At 43.0% G+C, this 21158-nt stretch overlaps 1 protein-coding gene across 1 annotated transcript in view; it reads right to left on the bottom strand.

The window, feature by feature from the left end:
* The window catches only part of nek3 (NIMA related kinase 3), a 46071-nt gene that overhangs the window by 7683 nt on the left and 17230 nt on the right, over positions 1-21158 (bottom strand). The window contains exons 6-15 of the mRNA XM_085999434.1: positions 19380-19447; positions 19145-19231; positions 17883-17937; positions 16939-17139; positions 16671-16749; positions 16497-16555; positions 14562-14673; positions 11601-11756; positions 11363-11497; positions 692-812 (exon numbers count right to left, since the gene is read on the bottom strand). Coding sequence (XP_085855560.1) covers positions 692-812; positions 11363-11497; positions 11601-11756; positions 14562-14673; positions 16497-16555; positions 16671-16749; positions 16939-17139; positions 17883-17937; positions 19145-19231; positions 19380-19447 — 1073 coding nt within the window. The remainder of the gene's footprint in view (positions 1-691; positions 813-11362; positions 11498-11600; positions 11757-14561; positions 14674-16496; positions 16556-16670; positions 16750-16938; positions 17140-17882; positions 17938-19144; positions 19232-19379; positions 19448-21158) is intronic.

Genomic DNA, 21158 nt, shown 5'->3' with positions numbered 1-21158 from the left:
TTGGAGTATAAGAGTAAGGAAGTCTTGCTACAATTGTACAGGGCGTTGGTGAGACCACACCTGGAGTACTGTGCACAGTTTTGGTCTCCTTATTTAAGGAAGGGTATACTTGCCTTGGAGGCGGTGCAACAAAGGTTCACTAGATTGATTCCTGGGATGAGAGGGCTGTCCTATGATGAGAGATTATGTAGAATGGGCCTATACTCTCTGGGGTTTAGAAGAATGAGGGGTGATCTCATTGAAACATACTAGATTCTGAAGGGAATTGACAGGGTAGATGCTGAGAGGTTGTTTCCCCTGGCTAGAATGTCTAGAACTTGGGGGCATAGTCTCAGGATAAGGGGTAGGCCATTTAAGACTGAGATGAGGAGAAATTTCTTCACTCAAAGGGTGGTGAATCTTTGGAATTCTCTGCCCCAGAGGGCTGTGGGTGCTGAGTCTTTGAGTATATTCAAGGCTGAGATAGATAGATTTTTGGACTCTAGGGGAATCAAGGGATATGGAGATCGGGCGGGAAAGTGGAGTTGAGGTTGATGATCAGCCATGATCTTATTGAATGGCGGAGCAGGCTCGAGGGGCCGTATGGCCTACTCCTGCCCCTCCACCAGCACTAGTCTCCTCTAAGTGTGCTGCCTGTGTAAATGGCCGAAAAGTTTGATGTGCTATTTGTCCGAATAACTTTTGAACTTACGTGTCTTCATCATCGGATCTGGGTTCCAATCTCTCCGAATCCAACTCAATTGTTTCCATTTCACCATCAACGTCATCAGCCTTTCCAATGGCAGCTGATAGTGGGCCAATTAGATAGGTTCCTGATGTTAAGGAAAGGGCAGTCAGTTATATAGCTTCAAAACTAAACGGTAACAGCAGAAGATCAATTTCCAAGCTATTGCAAATATTTAATAAACAGAAGATGGCTATCTACACAGACCAAGAACGGGGAAACTAAACACATGATTTAATTTGCCACTACAAATTTGCACAACCAACTTGCAGCCTAATAATCTTTGGCTCACGTCTAACCCCTCCCTGTCACTATGGGGGTGAAATTTGTCTTTGATGGTAGCGCAAAATGGGTGATAGCGAATCAACAGCCTGTTTTATACCCTGCCCGATTTTCTTCTCCATTGACTACCGCCAAAGTCGAATTTCACCCCCTATGTTTCTTATCTTTCTCCATTTTAAATTGATTCTACTCAGGAATTTCCTTTCATTTCTCCTCAGCAATAATACATCGTGCCATTATACACTCTTTTCCTCCTCTTCCCTGTATTAAAGTTAAGCCTTATCACACAGTTTCCGACTCTACTCTGGCACAGGCACGATGGGCCGAATGGCCTCCTTTTGTGCCATAAACTTCTATGATCCTATGATTCTACATTCTTTGTATATGATCACAAAATTATGGAATGTTTATCTCCCTCATTCTTCCCTTCCACCTATAATCTACCGGCTTTTAAAACTCAAGTAGAACATCATATAGCCACTGCCTATTGATTAACCTCATCTTTTATCACACTCTTTTCAGTCACAGTGATATCCTGCACTATGGCCTTTGGCCCTTGACCTTCATATTACAATAATTAAGAAAAAGTTTTGTTTCTCGTTGCCGATAGTGGATGATAACCCTATTCATTACCCATTGTTTGATATAAATGTTGTGAACATAGCACTATGATCTAGCATTTGACAAGTTTTGTGTTTTGTACATTTTTTAAAAAAAAATGTTTTTTATTTTTTTTAATTTTTTAATTTTTTAAGTGCTTAACAATATTGCCACATCCTACAAACCAAATCATTCACAGAGGTTGCATAGCCTGAGAGATAGGGCACAAGAATCCAGGAAGAGAAAATAACTTGCGCAAAGCACTGCTCCAGTCCTACCTGGAGTACTGTGTACAGTTCTGGACATGGTGAGGATATCCTAGTGTTAGAGAGAACTAAATTGATAACTTGGATTTGGCTTCTGAGCTACAAGGAGAGGCTATAGAAATTGGGAATGTTTCCACTGGAAGAAAAAGCTTCATTCTCGCATAAGAGGTACATAGATATACATAAATTGAGCCCCAATAAGAAATTTGACATAATGACAAACTACAATAAGGGGACACATACATATTCAGCTCTGAGCAAATAATAGACCATTTAGATTTAACTGCTTTACATGGAATATATGGTACAGGCTGCCCAGAGAGGCAGGAAAGGCAGGTAGTGTCAACAAATTTGAAGGAACTGGAGAAATGTCCGACATAAAAAGCAATTGTGTCTGCGAGCAATAGAGCAGTGCATTTTTTTTTAAACCTTGCGACTGGTTATATGGACTGCAATTTTTTGGGGGGCATGTACATTCCAATGTACAACACAGATGTACTCTCTTTTAAATTCCAATGTTGGGAGGACTCATAAAAATCAACATTTCATTGTGCAGTACACACGTCTGTTGCATATATGACAAAAAAATTGAATTGAATTGAATTGAATTGAATTAATGCATTGTGCTGCCATATTTTAACAAGTTAAATGCAGTAGGTCATATCATGCACAAAAAAAACTGTAGTCAGATGTAAACTGAACACAAGATTCATTTTACAACCAGCAGAGGGGTTTTATTTTCCAGTTTCCTGGAAAACACCAAAAAAAAAATCCTCATCAAATAGTAAATACAACTCCCAATAGTTCAATTCACACAACCATGCAGCAGCACCCAGAGCACAAGTTCTGTAAAATTGCATGTAAACGCTGATCTTAAAGTTGCATTGCCAAAATAGAAAAGTCATTGGTAAAGCAGTTCCACCCACACCCGAAACCCAAACCTGTAAACCCGTATTTACAGCATTTTGCTTTGGTTTCATATTTCCAGCATTGCCATTTATTTTCTACCCATATTGTTGCTTTTGTTTCTTTTCCAAAAATGTCCTGGATAGATTTTTGTGCTCATCAAAATGATTGATACCAGTGTTGGGGAACAGAACAATTTTAGAAAAGTGTCAGCAACAAGCACATCTGGCTTAGGTACAGCATAGATTAGATGCTGAGTAAAGCTCCTACACTCTGCCCCAGTGCGTCTTAACCTCGCTTTAATTTTAAAAAAAATACCACAGAGCCATACTGAATAAATAAAGTGTTTATTGATGGCTTTGCTGTGGAAAGAAATTGTTTTGCTGGAATATGTTGACAAGTTCATAATGGGCCAACATTTGCAATCGGAGGCTTCCCACAGGCGGACGCCCCAGACCAGCAAAATGTCTACGAATTTACCTGGTGGCCCGGGAAGAATGGCGGCTTGCACTCCTGGGCCTCTCCGGGTATGCGTGGGCAGAGCCCCACCTATCCCAGGGGCGCAAGCGGCTCGTAGGCGCTCCTGGGATCACGTGGGCTGGCCTAACCAATGGAAGAAGGGAATCCCCATTCATACTTTTGATAGTTCTGTACATACAGAACTGTCAAAAGTATGACTGGGGATCACCTAAAAAATACACCAACACATTAATTTTTTTTAATTACATATTTAAAATGAATTAAAATGTCATTTAATTAAATATTTTAAACAAAAATTAAAGGTTTTTAGGGGGCTAAAAATAAATTTACCTTTTTGAAGAGTATTTTTAATTTACAATTGAGTTATCAAATTTCATTATTCTATTTTTTAAAACTCTTAGGCCTAGAAATTCGGTGGGGTTAGCGCCCAATTAGAGGCGTTAGAGGGCCTTGCGCCGGAATTATAGCCGCGATCGAAATTGCGTTGGGCCCTACCATCGGCGTTCGCCGGTAGCGCTGCGCCGGCACCGATGACGTCATCGGTGTGCGCAGCGTCCCGGTTGCCGTGGTAATGCGGCCGGACGCCCAAATTCAGTTGCGGCCGCCTCGCCCGTGGCAGCCGCAACCAACGATTGTTCAACGGGATGTTGCAGCACGTAGCACCGGCGCATTAAGGTGGAGCGGCGGCCGGCCGCTTTCCCGGCGGCCGCCTGCCCGCACCTCCCTCCCCGGACTCCTCCACCACCCCCCCGCGGCACTGATGTGTGTGGCCCGCGAGCCCGGCACTTCTCCGAGGTGCCGGGCTCATTTGTCGGGCGAATCGACCGGTCAGCGGTCGGCTGCAGGCAGCTCCTCCTTAACAGAAGGAGGAGGCCTGCAGTACCCCAGCCTGCCGCACCGCATCGGGTGCCGCAGCGGGGGATTAGCGCTGCAAACCTGCATTCAGCGCCCATAGCGAGGCGCTGAAACCCTCCATTAGCGCCCGCAGCCGTCTGGGCGCGGGGCAGCTGAATTTTTGGCGGGCGCAGCGGCAATTATCGCGGGCGCAAAATTTCGGGCGCAAAAGCCCTGGCGGAGGCAAACCTAATTTCTAGGCCTTAAGCTGGTAAAAGCAGTCATTCAGCGGGCGGAAGTTGTGCAAAAAGCGTAACTCTCCACCCGCAGAGGCATTTATCTTGGGCGGGCGGATGATCTGTCAAGAGAGTTCTTGACAGATTACAAGTGCCAGTTTTCAGCGCATGCGCTTCGCGTGCCTAAACCCGGCACTTGCGCGGCCCCTTTGGACGCGTATGCACCCGTAGGAGTCGCAAAATCCGGCCCATTGTGTATAATGTATAGAATGTTACCTTCAAGGAACGTAACTGCTACAGTGACGAAATGAAATATTGCTTCTTGAATAATATGCATTAGATCCAACATTAAAGAATACATTGAATCAATCCACCTTCATTTCTGCTCTAGTGGAAGAGTTTTAGCTGGCCAGAACATTAAACAAAAATTACCATTGCATACTAGTGATCTTTGGAACTCTGTACCACATCCTCATAGAGGATAGTGACTGAAAATATACAGTCAAATAATATTAGGCCTGAAAACAGATGCGTCTGTCAACATGAATAATTTACAACTGGCATATGAAGAACACCCACCGAAAAATAGGCCAATTAATTTTTAATACAACTAGTTCATCTCCTCATATTGCTTACAGATGAAAAGAAAGATTACATGCATCTTTCCACCCCTCTAATGGTCTGTTGAATCCCACGCTCCAAGATGTTATTCATTTCGTTGTCTATGTTTGCCCAACTCCTCATCTCCTTCTGTCTCTTTCTGTATAGGAAACACAAGAATAGGAGGCGGCCATTCAGCCCCTCAAGCCTGTTCCGCCATTCAATTAGGTCATGGCTGATCGCTACCTTAACTCGAATTATATGCCTTTGTTCTATTTCCCTTGATACTCTTGTATAACAAAAATATAATCAATCTTAGTCTTGAAAATTTCAATTGACTCGGCATCCACAGCTTTTTTGGGGAGTTCCAGATTTCCACTTCCCTTTGTGTGAAGAAATGCTTCCTGATATCACCCCTGAACGGCCTAGCTCTAATTTTAAGGTTATGCCCCCTTGTTCTGGATTCTACCACCAGAGGAAAGAGTTTCTCTGTATCTATCCTATCGAATCCCTTAATCATTTTAAACAGCTTAATTAGATCATCCCTCAATCTTCTAATCTCAAGGGAATACAAGCCAAGTTTATGCAACCTATCCCTCAATCTTCTAATCTCAAGGGAATACAAGCCAAGTTTATGCAACCTATCCTCATAATTTAATCCTCTAAGCCATGGTATCATTCTGGTGAATCTGCGCTGTATTCCCTTCGAGGCTAATATATCTTTCCTGAGATTCGGTGCTGAACGCAGTGCTCCAGATGTGGTCTGACCAAGGCTCTGTACAACTGAATGATCACTTCCTCACTTTGGTATTCCAACCCCTTGAGATAAAGGCTAACATTCTATTAGCCTTTCGGATTACTTTTTGTACCTCCACACTAGCTTTGAGTGTTTTGGGTACATGGACACCTAAATCCCCTTGCTCCTCGGCTGCTCACAGTCTCCCACCATTAAGATCAGATCCAAAGTGGATGACATCACATTTTCCCACTCACTTAGTCGGTCTATGTCCCGTCCACACAACGTACTGTGTCTCCTAACTTATTGTAATTTGCAAACTTGGATATACAACTCTCTATTTTTTCATCAAAATCATTATTAAGAACATAAAAAGTAAGAGCAGGAGTCGGCCAGACAGCCCCTCGAGCCTGCTCCGCCATTCAATAAGATCATGGCCGATCATCCACCGCAACTCCACTTTCCCGCCCGAGCTCCGTATCCCTTATATGGTGAAAATCTGAGGCCCTTTCTCTTGCTGTTGTCTCTATTCGAGTTTTTCTCACTCTTTCTATCTGCTTCCTTCTGCTATTCTTCTATCATCTTCTCTCTCCTGTATGTGAACCGCTCTATGTTTTCATCAGTCTGTAACAATTTCTGCGTGTTTTATTCTCTATGCCGTTCTTCCTTTTTCTTTTTAAACGTTTTGAATTTGCTTTGTCTTTTTTCCCTCGAGTGGCAAGTTGCGGATTTGGGAGTCGTCAGCAGAGGTGCCACTTGGCCAGCAGTGAGCAGGTGCGGAGGCCTGGAAAAGATTGTGACCGTCACGGAGGGGAACAAAAGAGCAGCACTGAGCTATGAGGTTGCATATGCACAGACAAAAACAGGCAGGTGGCGGGTGATCACAAACAAACATGCTTGTTCTACTGACAAGCAAATAAGCAGCACCGAGTGGCGCAAAGCTCTCAGGCTGTATATCTCTGGAAGCACAAAAAACATGATGATACAAGGCCCAGGTAAGGATCCAAGCTTGTGATAGGAGCAGAGGAGATGGCATGCCTGAAGCCCTGCGAGCGAGGCAGCCTGCACAAAAGAAAATGGTTGAAGGCATTCACAAAGGGGATAGATAGGTTTTATTACTTTTTTTCCCCCGAATGGTTTTCTATTTATTTTGTTATAAATGTTATTTTTAGGGATTTATAATGGCCGGGACTCAACATGATATCAGGAATTTTAATTTTCTTTCAGCAACATGGTGGTTCTTTTTTCCTGTGAAAAGGATTTGAAATACGGCTTTCTCTATTTGTTGCTTTTCAATGAATCTTAAACATGAACCATACAAGATATTCTGAGCTCTGTGGATATATTGCAGGTTATTATAATTATATAGATAGATGATATGTTGAAAATGTATTGTCAATAAAAGCTGCTTGCTCCACCTGGTGGAGAAAGCACATAAATGGATCCATCTATGTGCTTTATCCTTCTCTAATAATGGTCCCGGATTTTGTGGCCAGCGGCAGTGTGACGGTGCTCGCCGCTGACCTCGAAGAAAGCTGCCCACAAAGATCTAATGATCTCTGTGGCATGGATTTCACCATTCCCGACATTAATTTCATTCTGGGGTCATCTATAGGGGATCTCCAGCGTCCAGCAACAGTGATGTAATCAAGCAGGTTAAGCAGCCAATCACAAGACAGTAAACCAGGAAGTAAAAAGCATTGATTATCCTTCACTTTTTAATCATTTTACAGAGAGCAAAATAAAGATTGAGACATACACATGGGATTAAGGTAGAAGCTGAAATATCATAAACAAACTTCAAAAAGAATTATTTTTATTATTTTTAAAAATCTAGGAATTTTTATCATAATGGAGAAATTTGACATTCTACAAATATAAAATTAGCTTTTCAGGGCCAGAGATATTATTCAGCAGTAATTGTGGCTGTTATTTTGCCTACCAAGGCGGCCGGAGTCGGTAGCGCGGTCCCAGCCCGCTGCCTGCTCCATCCCGCTCTGTTGAAGTGATTTTGCCCTGATTGGGCTTGTTAAGCCCGCCCAGCGAGGTTCCCAGCCAATTAAAAGGAAGCGGGTCTGATGACGTCATTTGATGATGCGTTATCAGCCGGTTTCCTTAAAGGGACCATGCGCAAATTTACTTTGACATTTGTGCTGTCAGTGTCCTACAGCATTGAGGTGCTGCAAACACTGCACAGAGGTGCACGGCTGCACCAAGGCTCTTCCATGAATGCCTCCATATGCTTATGGAGGGAGTCACAGCATGCTGGAAGGTTCTCTTCCCTTCCAATGGGTGGAAGAGACTTCCCCAGGACACCAATGCAGCCCGGTTGCACATTGCACAGGAGGACACAAGCAGGGATTTCGTCAGGAGGACCAGGCTACAGTGGCGCAAACCTTTCAATGATCTCAGTAGATCACAAAACGTTACTGTAAAGCCACACTCAACCTCATCCTGCTGTGCCACCCATCACATCCCCATCACTCTGCCTTCCCTACCCTACTCCTGCACATCCTTACTCACACCACCTTACCTTGCACCTCCACCCATCCCTCTCTATCTATATTATCACTTCCCCATCTCACTAGCCACCCCTCACACTGACCATTATCCTAGTCCAATCATACCAACTAGCAACACACAAGGGTAGGCACTTGGGTGTTTTAGCCAATGATCATGTGAGGTTTCTGTTAATGTGCTGTCAAACATTGAAATCTTTATTTTCAACACTTTGTGTTCTTGGACAGATTTATGTGCACCTTTGGAAGTGGCTTAGTGAGTTGCAGTGAATGGTGAGGCGTAACGGTACCCCCGCCCCCCTCAATAGTGTGAGTGAAAGGAATGGCTTGGGCATTGTAGGGGTGCTTTATGGTGTTGGTCTGGGGTGGTGCCAACCTGGCGTATCGTGTGGCAGCCAGTGTATGCAGCGTCAAGTGAGGTAAATCTGGTCATGGTGAGGCCATCCCTGGCGTCCTGGGCAGCAATGTGGTCGGGTGCTGATGCCCTCTTCGTCCTGTGCAGCATCAGGGGATTGCAGAGAAGGCTGGTGTTGTTGTTGTTGTTGTTGCGCCTGGTGTGCCCGGTGATGCTGGTGTTGGGGCTGATCGTGGTGGGATTCTGAGGACCAAGGTGAGATTTTTTCAAGGGCACCGATGCTGCTGTAATAGATGGCAGCTGAAGTTGAGATGACAGAAGCAATCTGTCAATGGTGAGAGAGGTTGTTCCAATGAGGTGACACTGGATAGAGAGTTTGCTCCAAACACTTGCAACCTGCATAAAGCTCAATCTGTCTTCCAAATGCAGTAAATAACAACCTCCGAGCTTGGAAAGTGACACCTATGAAATGGGAGCTTTTATAGACCATTTGAAGCTGTCAAGTTAGTAACTCATCCGATGCTGACACAACACCCGACCCTCCTTACCCGACGTGGTCCGCGAGCAGCGGGGAAGCCGTTGGCGAACTCTAAAAATCTAAAGGTAAGCTTAAAATAATACTTAATTGCCTCTTAACAATCTAGCTAATGATCTAAATTGACTCCCCCGCCGCTTGGTGTCGGGCCTGTTCAGCGCTGACAGACCCGGCACCTGAGACAAGGCGGGTTGACAGCGGGGTCCTTACCCGCTGTCAATCATTTCAAATTTCACAGCTGACCCTCCTCCGATCCCGTCCTCTCCGCACTGGTAAAATTCTGGCCTATGACTTAGTATGCTGTTAAAAAAAGTTATAATTCATTCAACAAGGCTTAACTTTTTTAAGGGATTTTTACAGCATGAATAGAGCGTTAAAAAGCTGAAGTTCGCGTCACTTCAATTTCTAAGATTTCCATCTGCAAGGCCTGCAACAGTGCACCCTGTGCAGGGTATCACTGACAGCAACTTCAGAATTCCCATGTTTAAATGCGCACGTGCAGACTCCAGAAGTTGCTGTCAGTTTTACACAGTAATGACGGCGAACACTGACAATTTCGCTGTCATTACAACCGCAAATTCCAGGTCATTGTGACCTCACACATTATAGCACTATAAAATGTTTACTTTGCAGTGATGTACAAGCTGCTATATTTTTCACATATGCAGTACACGCCATTGGTCTCAGAATAATGGTCATAACTGTACCAAACTACTTGGATTATTGCAATATTTAAATATTTACTAGATTGCATTTTATACCATCATTTAAGGTGCTACATTATACGGGCTTTTTTTTTTAAAAGAAAGAAGAGAACTTGAATACCATGCAAGTCTAATTTCTGACTCGGATAACACAAAGCAGCATAAACCTATCTATATATATTTTTAAACTCTTGCATTTAGCACGCATTAATTAAAAACACGTGAAAATAAAGGAGTGAAAAGACCATCATTCCTGTCCTATACTGTCGTGGTATAGCTTCTACACACCATTCGCAATACCCCACCCCTTAGGCTAATGTAGGAAGAAAACTCTGGGAAATTCCTCTCCGTCCCCCCAAAGTTGGTCAAACAAGTTCCCGGAGTCCAGCGTGACTGGGAGATGTGTCCTCTAATACCGACCTACCTTCTATATGCAGCTATGCTGGCCACACTCAAAAACACATCCACTTCCCTTTTGAATACTTGCAGTTAATCTGCACTCACTGCACCTGCCGGGAACTTGCTCTGGAGGTTGATTATTGCAAAAAGAAGTACCTCCTAACATCTAACCTAGTTCTATGTTTACATAACTTAAACTTGTGCCCCCTATCTGGCTCGAATCGCCCATCCACATGAGCCAAGTTTAATCCTTTCATTATTTTAAAGACTTCAATCAAATCTCCTTGAAGTCCGTAAAATGCCCCAGCTCTCTAAGCCTATCCTGGTAATTGAGGGTCCCTGAACTAGGTGTCAATCAAGCAGTCGTCCTCTGAACCTTATCCAGGGCCTCAATATCATCCGCCGTTTCGCATCTGTCAAAGACCTCATACCTGAAAGTGTCTACATCAGGTCGGGACACCAGGGACCCAAGGGAATGGTTCTCAACAGAAAGTTAGCAAGGGATTTGACAGCCAATGACAGCGGCAAGAGGAAGAGGTAAGGCCAGGGCTGGGGAGACCCAAGGACCGCTTGAGGAGCCTGGGGGGAGCACTCCCCCCAAGGTGTATATGTGCAGCAGAATAATGTAATGCTATCATTAAACTGCTGCACATCTGCCCCTATTTCTCACATCAGGACCCTGCAGGGTAGACCAAAGAGTATTGGTGTGTGGCCACATCTGGTGTTGTCTTCTTGTGGAGCAAGTGTACTGGAATCAAGGCAAGGTACCCCAGCAGGGTATCAGAACACGTGTGATGGGGGTGGGGATGAATGAGAAAGGTTGTTGGAGCAATTGCAAGATGCGATGGGTGAAGGGGTAATATTGTAAATTTGTTTTTAAGATTAAGTTTATTAGTCCGATTTTCAGAAATATATGGCCAGGTGGATAGGGAACTATCATGGTGGCTGCTTTTTGGAGGAATGCAGATAGTGGCATATGGAGTTACAATAATCAATCAGATTTAGTAAGGATTTATTGACCACTGAGAAAGCAGAACAATTACAGAAACTGCAAAGATACTAACATAAATGTATTTATAAATGCATTTATGGTAACAATAATCTTACCAGAGGACCGATCAAAGCAGTTAGAAAAGTTCACTGAAAAGAATTTTTTTAATTATAAATTTTGAAACCAAATTCTTACCTCCTTTATCTATTGTGTAGGTCTTAAAAGCCAAGCTTGAGTTAACGTTCTTTAGGAAATTCAGTACTGCTTCAGGAGGGCCTTGGCTCCACTGTTTTCGAGGATTATTTTTCGGATAAATTGTCACACGATTACCTAATAAATATCAACATGTCAGCATCACTACATAAATCAGAGCTTGCCTTCAAAAAAATAAATCACTTTACAAAATGTTCAAGACAGAGAGAATAAAAGTTACCGCTGCCGACGTCCTCAACAGCCATGTTGGATGTCAGTTGCGCATTTTCAAGTATATTTAACACTGTATCTGGGGGGAATTCATTCCATTGCTTTCGAGTGAGCACATTAGAGGCTTTGCCACTTTGGATTATCACATGGTCCCCCTTTGGTGTTACTATTAATGAAATAAATAAACAGGCTAACAACTTGTAACAGGAGAACACACACAAGGACAGAATGAAAAAAGATCCTTCAGTGCATCGGGCTTGCTAATTATACAAACCATGTAAACATAGAAACATAGAAGATAGGAGCAGGAGTAGGCCATTCGGCCCTTCGAGCCTGCTCCGCCATTCAATGAGATCATGGCTGATCATCCAAATTCAGTACCCTGTCCCTGCCTTATCCCCATATCCCTTGATCCCTTTAGCCTTAAGAAATATATCCAACTCTTTTTTGAATATATTTAATGAACTGGCCTCCACCGCCCTCTGTGGCAGAGAATTCCACAGGTTCACCACTCTCTGGGTGAAGAAATTCCTCCTCATTTCAGTCCTAAATGGCTTACCCCTTATCCTTAGACTATGACCCCTGGTCTGGACTCCCCGGCCATCATAAACATCCTTCCTCCATCTAGTCTGTCCAGGCCTGACAGAATTTTATAGGTTTCGATGAGATCCCCTCAATCTTGTAAACTCCAGTGAGTATAAGCCCAATCGACACAATCACTCCTCATACGTCATTCCTGCCATCCCAGGTATCAGCCTGGTGAATCTTCACTACACTCCTTCCATGGCAAGAACGTCCTTCCTCAGGTAAGGCGACCAAAACTGCACACAATACTCAAGGTGCGGTCTCACCAAGGCCCTGTACAACTGTAGCAAGACATCCTTGTTCCTGTACTCAAACCCTCTTGCTACGAAGGCCAACATACCATTTGCCTTCTTAACCGCCTGCTGCACCTGCATGCTTACCTTCAGCGACTGGTGCACAAGAACACCCAGGTCTCTTTGCACTTCCCCTTCTCCCAATCTATTGCCATTCAAATAAGAATCTGCCTTCCTGTTTTTGCCACCAAAGTGGATAACCTCACATTTATCCACATTATAGTGCATTTGCCATGTTTCTGCCCAATCACCCAATCTGTCCAAATCGTACTGGAGTTTCACAACATCCTCCTCACAGCTTACCCTCCCACCCAGCTTTGTGTCGTCTGCAAATTTGGAGATATTACATCCAATTCCCTCGTCCAGATCATTAATATATATTGTGAACAGCTGGGGTCCTAGGACCGATCCTTGCGGTACCCCACTAGTCACTGCCTGCCACTCGGAAAACGACCCGTTTATTCCAACTCTTTGCTTTCTGTCCGCCAACCAGTTCTCTATCCAAGTCAATACCTTGCCCCCAATCCCATGTGCCTTAATTTTGCATGCTAATCTCTTATGTGGGACCTTATCGAAAGCCTTCTGAAAGTCCAAATACACCACATCCACTGGTTCTCCCTTATCTATTTTACCAGTTACATCCTCAAAAAATTCCAGTAGGTTAGTCAAGCATGATTTACCTTTTGTAAATCCATGTTGACTTTGTCCGATCCTGTCACTGCTTACCAAGTGCTCTGCTATTACATCTTTTATAATAGATTCTAGCATTTTCCCCACTATCGATGTCAGGCTTACCGGTCTATAATTCCCCGCTTTTTCTCTACCACCTTTTTTGAATAGTGGGGTAACATTAGCTACCCTCCAATCCATGGGTACTGTTCCAGAGTCTTTCGAGTTCTGGAAGATGACCAGCAAGACATCCTTGTTCCTGTACTCAAACCCTCTTGCATCTACTATTTCTAGGGCCACTTCCTTAGGTACCCTGCGATGTAGATTATCAGGCCCTGGGGATTTATCGGTCTTCAGTCCCATCAATTTTCCTAACACCATTTCCCTACAAATACTGATTTCTTTCAGTTCCACCCTTTCATCAGGCCCTATGTTCCCCGGCATCTCTGGGAGGTCATTTGTGTCCTCCTTTGTGAAGACAGAACCAAAGTATGAATTTAGTTGGTCTGCCATTTCTTTGTTTCCCATTATAAATTCCCCTGATTCTGACTGCAAGGGACCTACGCTTGACTTCACCAATCTTTTTCTCTTCACATATCTATAAAAGTTTTTACAGTCAGTTTTTATGTTCCGTGCTAGCTTACTCTCATATTCTATTTTCCCTTTCTTAATTAATCCCTTTGTCCTCCTTTGTTGAATCCTAAACTGCTCCCAATCCTCAGGATTATTGCTTTCTCTGGCCAATTTATATGTCGTCTCCTTGGATCTTATGCTATCCCTAATTTCCCTTGTTAGCCACGGTTGAGTCACCTTTTTTGTTTTATTTTTATGCCAAACTGGGATGAACAAATTCTGTAGCTCATCCATTCGGTCTTTGAATGTTTGCCATTGCCTATCCACCGTCAACCCTTTGAGTGCCATTCCCCAATCAATCCTACCCAACTCGCTCCTCAGACCATCGTAGTTTCCTTTATTTAAATTGAGGACCCTAGTCTCTGAGTCAACTACTTCATTCTCCATCTTAATGAAGAATTCGATCATATTATGATCGCTCCGACCCAATTTTATTCTGTCATGGATTCTAATGCCATCCATTTGGGAGAAAGGACTGCATAAATACCCCTAGTGTTAACCAACCTGCATATTTGCACACTATCCGTTTAGCTTGCCTCTGATCAGATATGTACAAGAATTCAATAGAATTACATTTCTAGCATTGTAAAAGTCACAACATGGGACAGTAATATCAGCACCAGGAAAGGAAGGCTGACAGGTTTTCAAACCAATTATATCATGTAGATTAGACTGCTTTCGATCATAAAAAGAACTTTACGAGTTACATCAAATTAATGCAACGTATAAATGTCAGGGTTAGCATCAATAGGATAAGTACAGTAACAGTAAAAGCTTTGTAGTTATTTTACCTTCCATTTGAGAAGCTGTTTCTTCCAATGTTTTTTGAGCTAGACTCTTGGCAACATTTTTTCCTTCTGCCGAGTTCCACTTTCTAACATCTGGAGATGCCGCTGCCGTTTTCTTAAAAATGTTGTATCACATCACACAAAAAAGGAACGGGAAAAATATCAAGCAGAAACACAAAAAAAGGGGTAAAATAATTAAGAAATCAATTGTTCCTTTGGACCTGAAGTACTGGAGTGAGGTAGTGCTGTTGCAACATTACAAATTGGGCACCAAACTGATGCTGATATCAGTACATATCTAGCACCTAATTTGCAGTGTATCCACACACACAAATCACCTCTAGTGAAACCCACCTCAGATATTTCAGCAGCATTGTCCTGGTATGACAATTAGACTTGGCATCATATGCCAGAATCTGAAGCATGTCATGACATTATAACATACATAGCAAAGCTTTCCCCCCTCCACTTACCAGTGTGAATCCTACCTTCACTTTATTCCAGTAGACTCACAGTGGTAAGTAGATCAAAGGGTGTGCCTTGAGGCAATGCAAATTGCACATAATGGGCAGCCTGGTTTGCTGCAGTGGTTCTCCAAGTTTTACAGGAAACCACAGTAACACTGACTAGGATAATATAGTCCTGCCCTTATGAATGGAGCAATACTGAGTGTTTAGTGTTTCTAAGTCATGGTGGCACTTATAGTAATGGCATGAGACAAGTTAATCCATTTGGAGGAATCGGATTGATACCAGTGGTGTGAAGAGTAACCACACCTGAACAGAGAAATTGGAGAATGGAGTTGATCACTGAGTGCCCGAAAGTATTGCATGACACAGGAAGATCTGTTAGTCAACGGTTTATGATACCAAATGCTATAGTCCCAACTTTTTATACAACTAAAAGGGCTAGAAATTGGGCTGCTTTGCGCCTCTCATTAGCGCCCATACCATAGCGCCCGGGCGCAGCGCCGCTAACGCCTCCTGCGAAATTCAGCATGAGGTTAGCGGCGACAGTAGCCGGTAGCACCCCGCTCCGCTGGCGATGATGACGTCATCACCGTGCGCAGTGCCCTGTTTGCGCCCCAGCCGCAAGCTTCCCTTGCGCCCCCTGACCTATCGCCGGGTGATATGTGCGACAGGATCAGCGGCGGTTTTGCAGCAGCGTTAGCGGGTGGTAGCGCAATTTAAAGGGCGGGTGTTGAGCGGCCATTTTTATTTTGGCCGACTGCCAGCAGCTGCCCCCTTTCACATTTGTATGCGGGGTGCTGGCTGCGATCGTGTGCCGGGCTGTTTCCACAGCACCCCGCTCCCTGGTGGTCCGGCAGGGCCTCGGTACATGCAGCACTAGGCCACTCGCCTTTAATCAGAGGAGGAGGCCTGCAATGATGCGGTGCTACGTGCTGCTGCGCCACGCCACGCCGCGACATTGAGAAGTAGTGCCCCACTTCCAGTAGCGCCCCACCTTCTTCTTGGGGCACCATTACTGAATTTACGGGGTAGGGACGCTAACTATACCCAATTTCCTCCCCCCTCCCCCCACCCCCAGGTCTCAACTGAGCTCACAAGACTAATGTAGTACAAAGACAATGTAGATTTCTTTTTTCATAGTTTGCCTCACTCCCAAAATTTCTCCCCATCTCTTTGCAAATGCTGGAATCATCCCTCCAGTACTTCAACCAAATGGCCATTCTTGATGTGCAAATCTGGACAGTGATCATCAAGAGGCAGTTTGAATTTGGGGAGGAATGGGGGCATAAATCCTCCCCATACCTGGCACAAACCCACACTTTCTAGCAGGAATCACTTTAGAATACTTAGCAGAGGGAATCATGGCCACAACAAAGTTCTTTATATCTGCGGTTTTAACATTTATATGCAAGATGTACCTTGCATGTTCTGGTACATTTGAGCATATTTACCAAGTGTTCATACAAACCATGCATTCACTTCCGCCTGCGCTGGAGGGCACTTCTTCATATTTACTCGGTACACTGGCTGAAATGGATTGAAATATGCTGACTTGTACATGGATTAATTTCACAACTTGTTCATTAGAATATTGTACAGCATAGTCTCCCAATAATTATTATTGCCTGAAATGCCTCAATACCTTTCTGCACTGTCCTGTGTTTAGCTTGCGCTGTTTTCTTCTTTTTGGTCGTTGCTTCACAAAACTCCTTCTTCACCATCTGGAAAAACAGGTTGAACATAAGACAAAACAAGAGCTAATGAGATAAAAAAAAGAAAAAAAAGCAAAGGATGGAAATTGTAAATAAATCCCAAAATGCTGAAAATGTACAGGTCAGTCAGTGTCTGAAAGAGCAAGACATTTCAGGAATTACCCCTCATCCAAAAAACAGCACTGTATCTCTTCTCACCTCAGGCGATAAAAACTTGCTAATAAGCTTTGCAAAGCAATGCCTAGCAAGAATGGTACTGACAGAGGGGCGATCCTTTGGATTTCTTTTGAACATTTGTTTTATGGTATATTGCAGTTCATAGGAGTAATGTCTTGGGATTGGAGTGTAGGACCCTTTGCAGATTTTCAGGATGAGATTCTTCCAACTATTGGACTGGAACTGGTAAAATAGAACAGTTAAAATAGTTTTAATTTGCACATATACATATATATCTATATATATGTATATATATGAGATATTTACTGTTTCACAACATAATTCAAAAACATAACATGCACTGAACTTCAAGAGTACAGGAAACTTTCGATTAACTGGCCACTAAATAACTGGAACGCTCTATCCACTGGCAAAATTCAGGAGTCGGTTCAGATAACTTTTTTTTACTTTTAGTTACTTTTTTTACTCCATTTGTGGCTGTGCAAGCGTGTAGCTGAAGCTGTTGCTATGCTACAGAGACGCTTGCAACTTGTGCCGATTGTTTTGAAGCTGGGTTTGTTGCTTTATACGGAGCTCTGAGCTCTGTATCTTTTACTATAGCGTTCGGTTATCCGGCATTGTTGATGGACTGGCACCAGGTCGGTCCCGTCCGTGCCGGATACCAGAAAGTTTCCTGTAGTTCATTCAATTGAGCATTTTGAGACACGGACATAAATAGGCGCTGTATAAATACAAGTAATTTTTTTTAAAGCAGTATCTATTTGGCTCGGTGATATACCTTTTCTACCCCTCTCTCTCTCGGTCTCCTTTTCTACCCCTCTCATCTCCTGAGATTCTGTATTGAAAAGTCATCCCCACAGAATTAAATTTGAAGATGTTTCTGATTCTTTTTAACCTTTACCAGCTACCCCTTTTACTTCTTGCAGCGGGCAGTACCAATTGTTCGAAAGAAAACTGTTACTTACAGGATGCCGTAGAGTGCAGAGTTCATACAAGACACATCCCAAGGCCCAAATATCACTGGAAAAGTACAAAAGGTAGATTCGATTATACTCTGTTACAAATTCTACTATCATTGAATTACAATCAAATAAAAATAAATGCATGAACTTCTTGTGCTGGGTAAAAAGCAGACAGCACTGCTTATTTATGCTTTCACTGGTTTGAGTGGCACATTCTTATCTACAAAAAACTATCAATCTTCTATACAGTAGCTGTTTATAAGGAAGATGCTGTAAGTGAGTGTGTGTGCTTTAAGTACCTTCTCCCTTTTTTTCCCCTGAAGCTGCTGGTTCTTGTTGGGGTACAGCTACCAGCAACTATTCAGCACTTCACTCAAGAGGAGGCCTAAATAATGAGTGTCGTTAGGCTCTTTGTTCATAGTGGGTATCTCAGCCAAGAACAAGCCTGCCCTTACTCACCATCCACACATGCACTTTCCAGCAAGAGTCACTGGCTAATCAGCTCATCGTCAAGGCTCCTGGTGTGGATACGATGCAGTAAAAGATAGTGATTTAATGCAGTTATTTCTATCTGGTTAAACAGAATACTGCCTCAATAACAAGCCAAATGCAGCCACTTTTCATTCTATAAGATGTAAACATATTCATCACCTTGCACAACAATATAGCTATTACTGTACTGAGTAACAAATTAATGGTGGTTATGTAGAAACAAAAGTAGAAATAGAAATCTTAGCACAGCAAGATATCCTTGCCGGAGCTGAATTTAGGCCACTCTTGGAGGCTGGTTTTACACAGTCTGATTTCCCTACGATCTCCCAAAACTAACAATAATATTTGAGCTCATGTCCCCAAGGTGAAAGGCAAGTGCAATAACCGTCTCCAGAATTGTCTCTAATTGTTAAGCAGGATCCAAATGATGTAATTTGTTTGCTGTATAACCCCATGCACTGAAAGATGTAGTGGTTGGGGTTTTCTGCTTCTGTGCTTACCTGTCCTGTGTTATTCCACCCATTAAAGCGATGGGCCTAAAACTGCAGGCTGACAAGTACAAAAGCAGAAAACCCCAGTCAGTATATGTACTTGTCAATAGCAAAAAAATCTTTATGAAAATAAATGAATTAATCTGGATACTTGTACCTATCTCTTGCTGGTTAACAGTTGGAATTTAAAAAATAAAATCTATCCCGATGCAGGAAGTGTGACATTCCCTCCATACAGCATCCATTACCAGTCTATCACCGCTTATGCATTTAAGTTCGTACCTTTTGTTATTGTAAGGTTTATTCTCCCAAATTTCTGGAGATACATAGTACGGTGTTCCTACATAGGTGTGAGCAAAAGCCATGGGACTGTAGACAGGAAAGAAATATTACATTGGGCATATCAGATCATACATAGCTGGCTGTGCAATTATTACATTGTTAGGGTTTTTCAAAAACAAATTTATGCTCAAACGCATCAACTTAATGACAGCCATGGGTTCACTAATAATCTTACCTGTTCAGCAGATGTGCAGATCCAAAGTCTCCCAGTTTGATCACTCCATTTTTAGTGAGGAATATGTTCTGTATTTTAAAATCAGACAACAAAGGTGAATAGTATGCACATTGTGTACCAACACATTATCAAATTCCATGAGTTATCTGCTAACTTGCACCTTATTACACGTACCACTAATTCATTGAATTTGGTGTTCTCCTTTGCGTAGTGAGAGTACCTGTTCTTCAACTTTCAAAATGCATAGATCCACATGATCAATTTGCAGTACAATTGCTGTGATGCACATTAGTTAGAGAAACATATTCTGGGAACAAAACTAAACAGTTGTAATCTGGTTGCGATGACATATATGGGGCTCACGAACATGTAATGAAAGAAAGCATGACATCACTGTTTCTTTGCTGGTATTGGTTGAGAAATGAATGTTGGCCAGGACACACACACACACAACTCTTTTTTTAAATAGTGCCACGGGGTCTTTAGTGTCCGCCTATTCAGGCAGACAAAATCTCAGTTTAATGTCTCATCTGAAGGGCAGCACCTCTAATAATGCAGCACTACCTCAGTACTGCACTACAATGGGAATCGAAATGATGTGCTCCAAGTCCCGGTGTGGAACTCAAACGCACAATATTCTGACTTGAAGGCAACAGTACTACCAGCAGATCCAAGCTGACACCTGTTTAAATGGCCACACATTGTTTACTCTACACATATCTTCAGAGATGGGCCGGAGCGGAGAGGCTGTCTGCATGCACTTGGTCAGACCAGGCTGAGCAAGGAGCAGACTGCTGCACTGGGGGACAGACAGGGACAGAATTTGGGGTGGGGGGGGGGAAATGATGCACAGGAGGAGCTGCAGTACTCAGGGTGAGCCTGGATGAGCAGAGGCTGAACCCAGGCCTGGGAACAGAACAAAGGCCAGGTAGAGTGGGCAAAATCCAAGAGGTGGAGGATTAACGGAATGAAGATCTGGTGAACTATTACAGTTTGAAAATGGGTTGAATTTTTTTCCCAATGATCTGACTGGTGCATGGTGTTATGTGTTAGTGGGGATGAATCAGCAACAGTAGAGACACATTATAATGTTACTATATTACCAACAAGCTTATTAATATATAGATAATTTGTGAATCATCATCAGCACATACATGACACCGCAATAAGATAATCGTCCTGTAATGAGTGTTCTGCGACAGGGCTAATGAGAGCACAGCACAGCTCAAAAAACAACATGGGCAACTGCACAAATTTACAAGAATAAGCTGGCCAGTGGTCAGTGGCAGGGTAGCATAGAACAGCAACCCTACTCCCAGCTCAGGTGAGGTTAGCTAGCTTAGCACAGACCGGGGGTCAAACCTGCGACCTTTCTGGCTCATGTGGCTTGGTAGAACAGGGAGTGGTGCATTTAAACACTGAGCTGCTGAGGGGTGTAATATCCATTTAAATTTATTCCCATAATTTTAAGCATCATTCTGACTTCCACAAAACCATCAGATCTTGTTTGAAGACACTAATAATGCAGAACAAAATCGACACAATACTTTATTCACATCAGAAGCTAGAAATTACTGTTGGTGAATGCTGATTAATTAATTCTGTCTGCTATTTTAATGGAGTCAATAATCCAGTTACCTAAAGTGGGCTAACACTGCCATTAAGATAGTCGACAGAGGAGAATTATACAAACTAGTTAACTAACACTGCCAGCCATTTCTAGTTTCACATTTTGAAACACAGAATTTGCATCACAAATCTAAAATTCAAAAATCTAGC

The sequence above is a fragment of the Somniosus microcephalus genome, chromosome 10 (genome assembly GCF_052327205.1).
Source record: "Somniosus microcephalus isolate GS21.2 chromosome 10, FLI_Smic_1.0, whole genome shotgun sequence".
Lineage (NCBI taxonomy): Eukaryota > Metazoa > Chordata > Chondrichthyes > Squaliformes > Somniosidae > Somniosus > Somniosus microcephalus.
The sequence above is the reverse complement of the archived record's forward strand: the minus strand, read 5'-3'. Positions and strand labels throughout refer to the sequence as shown.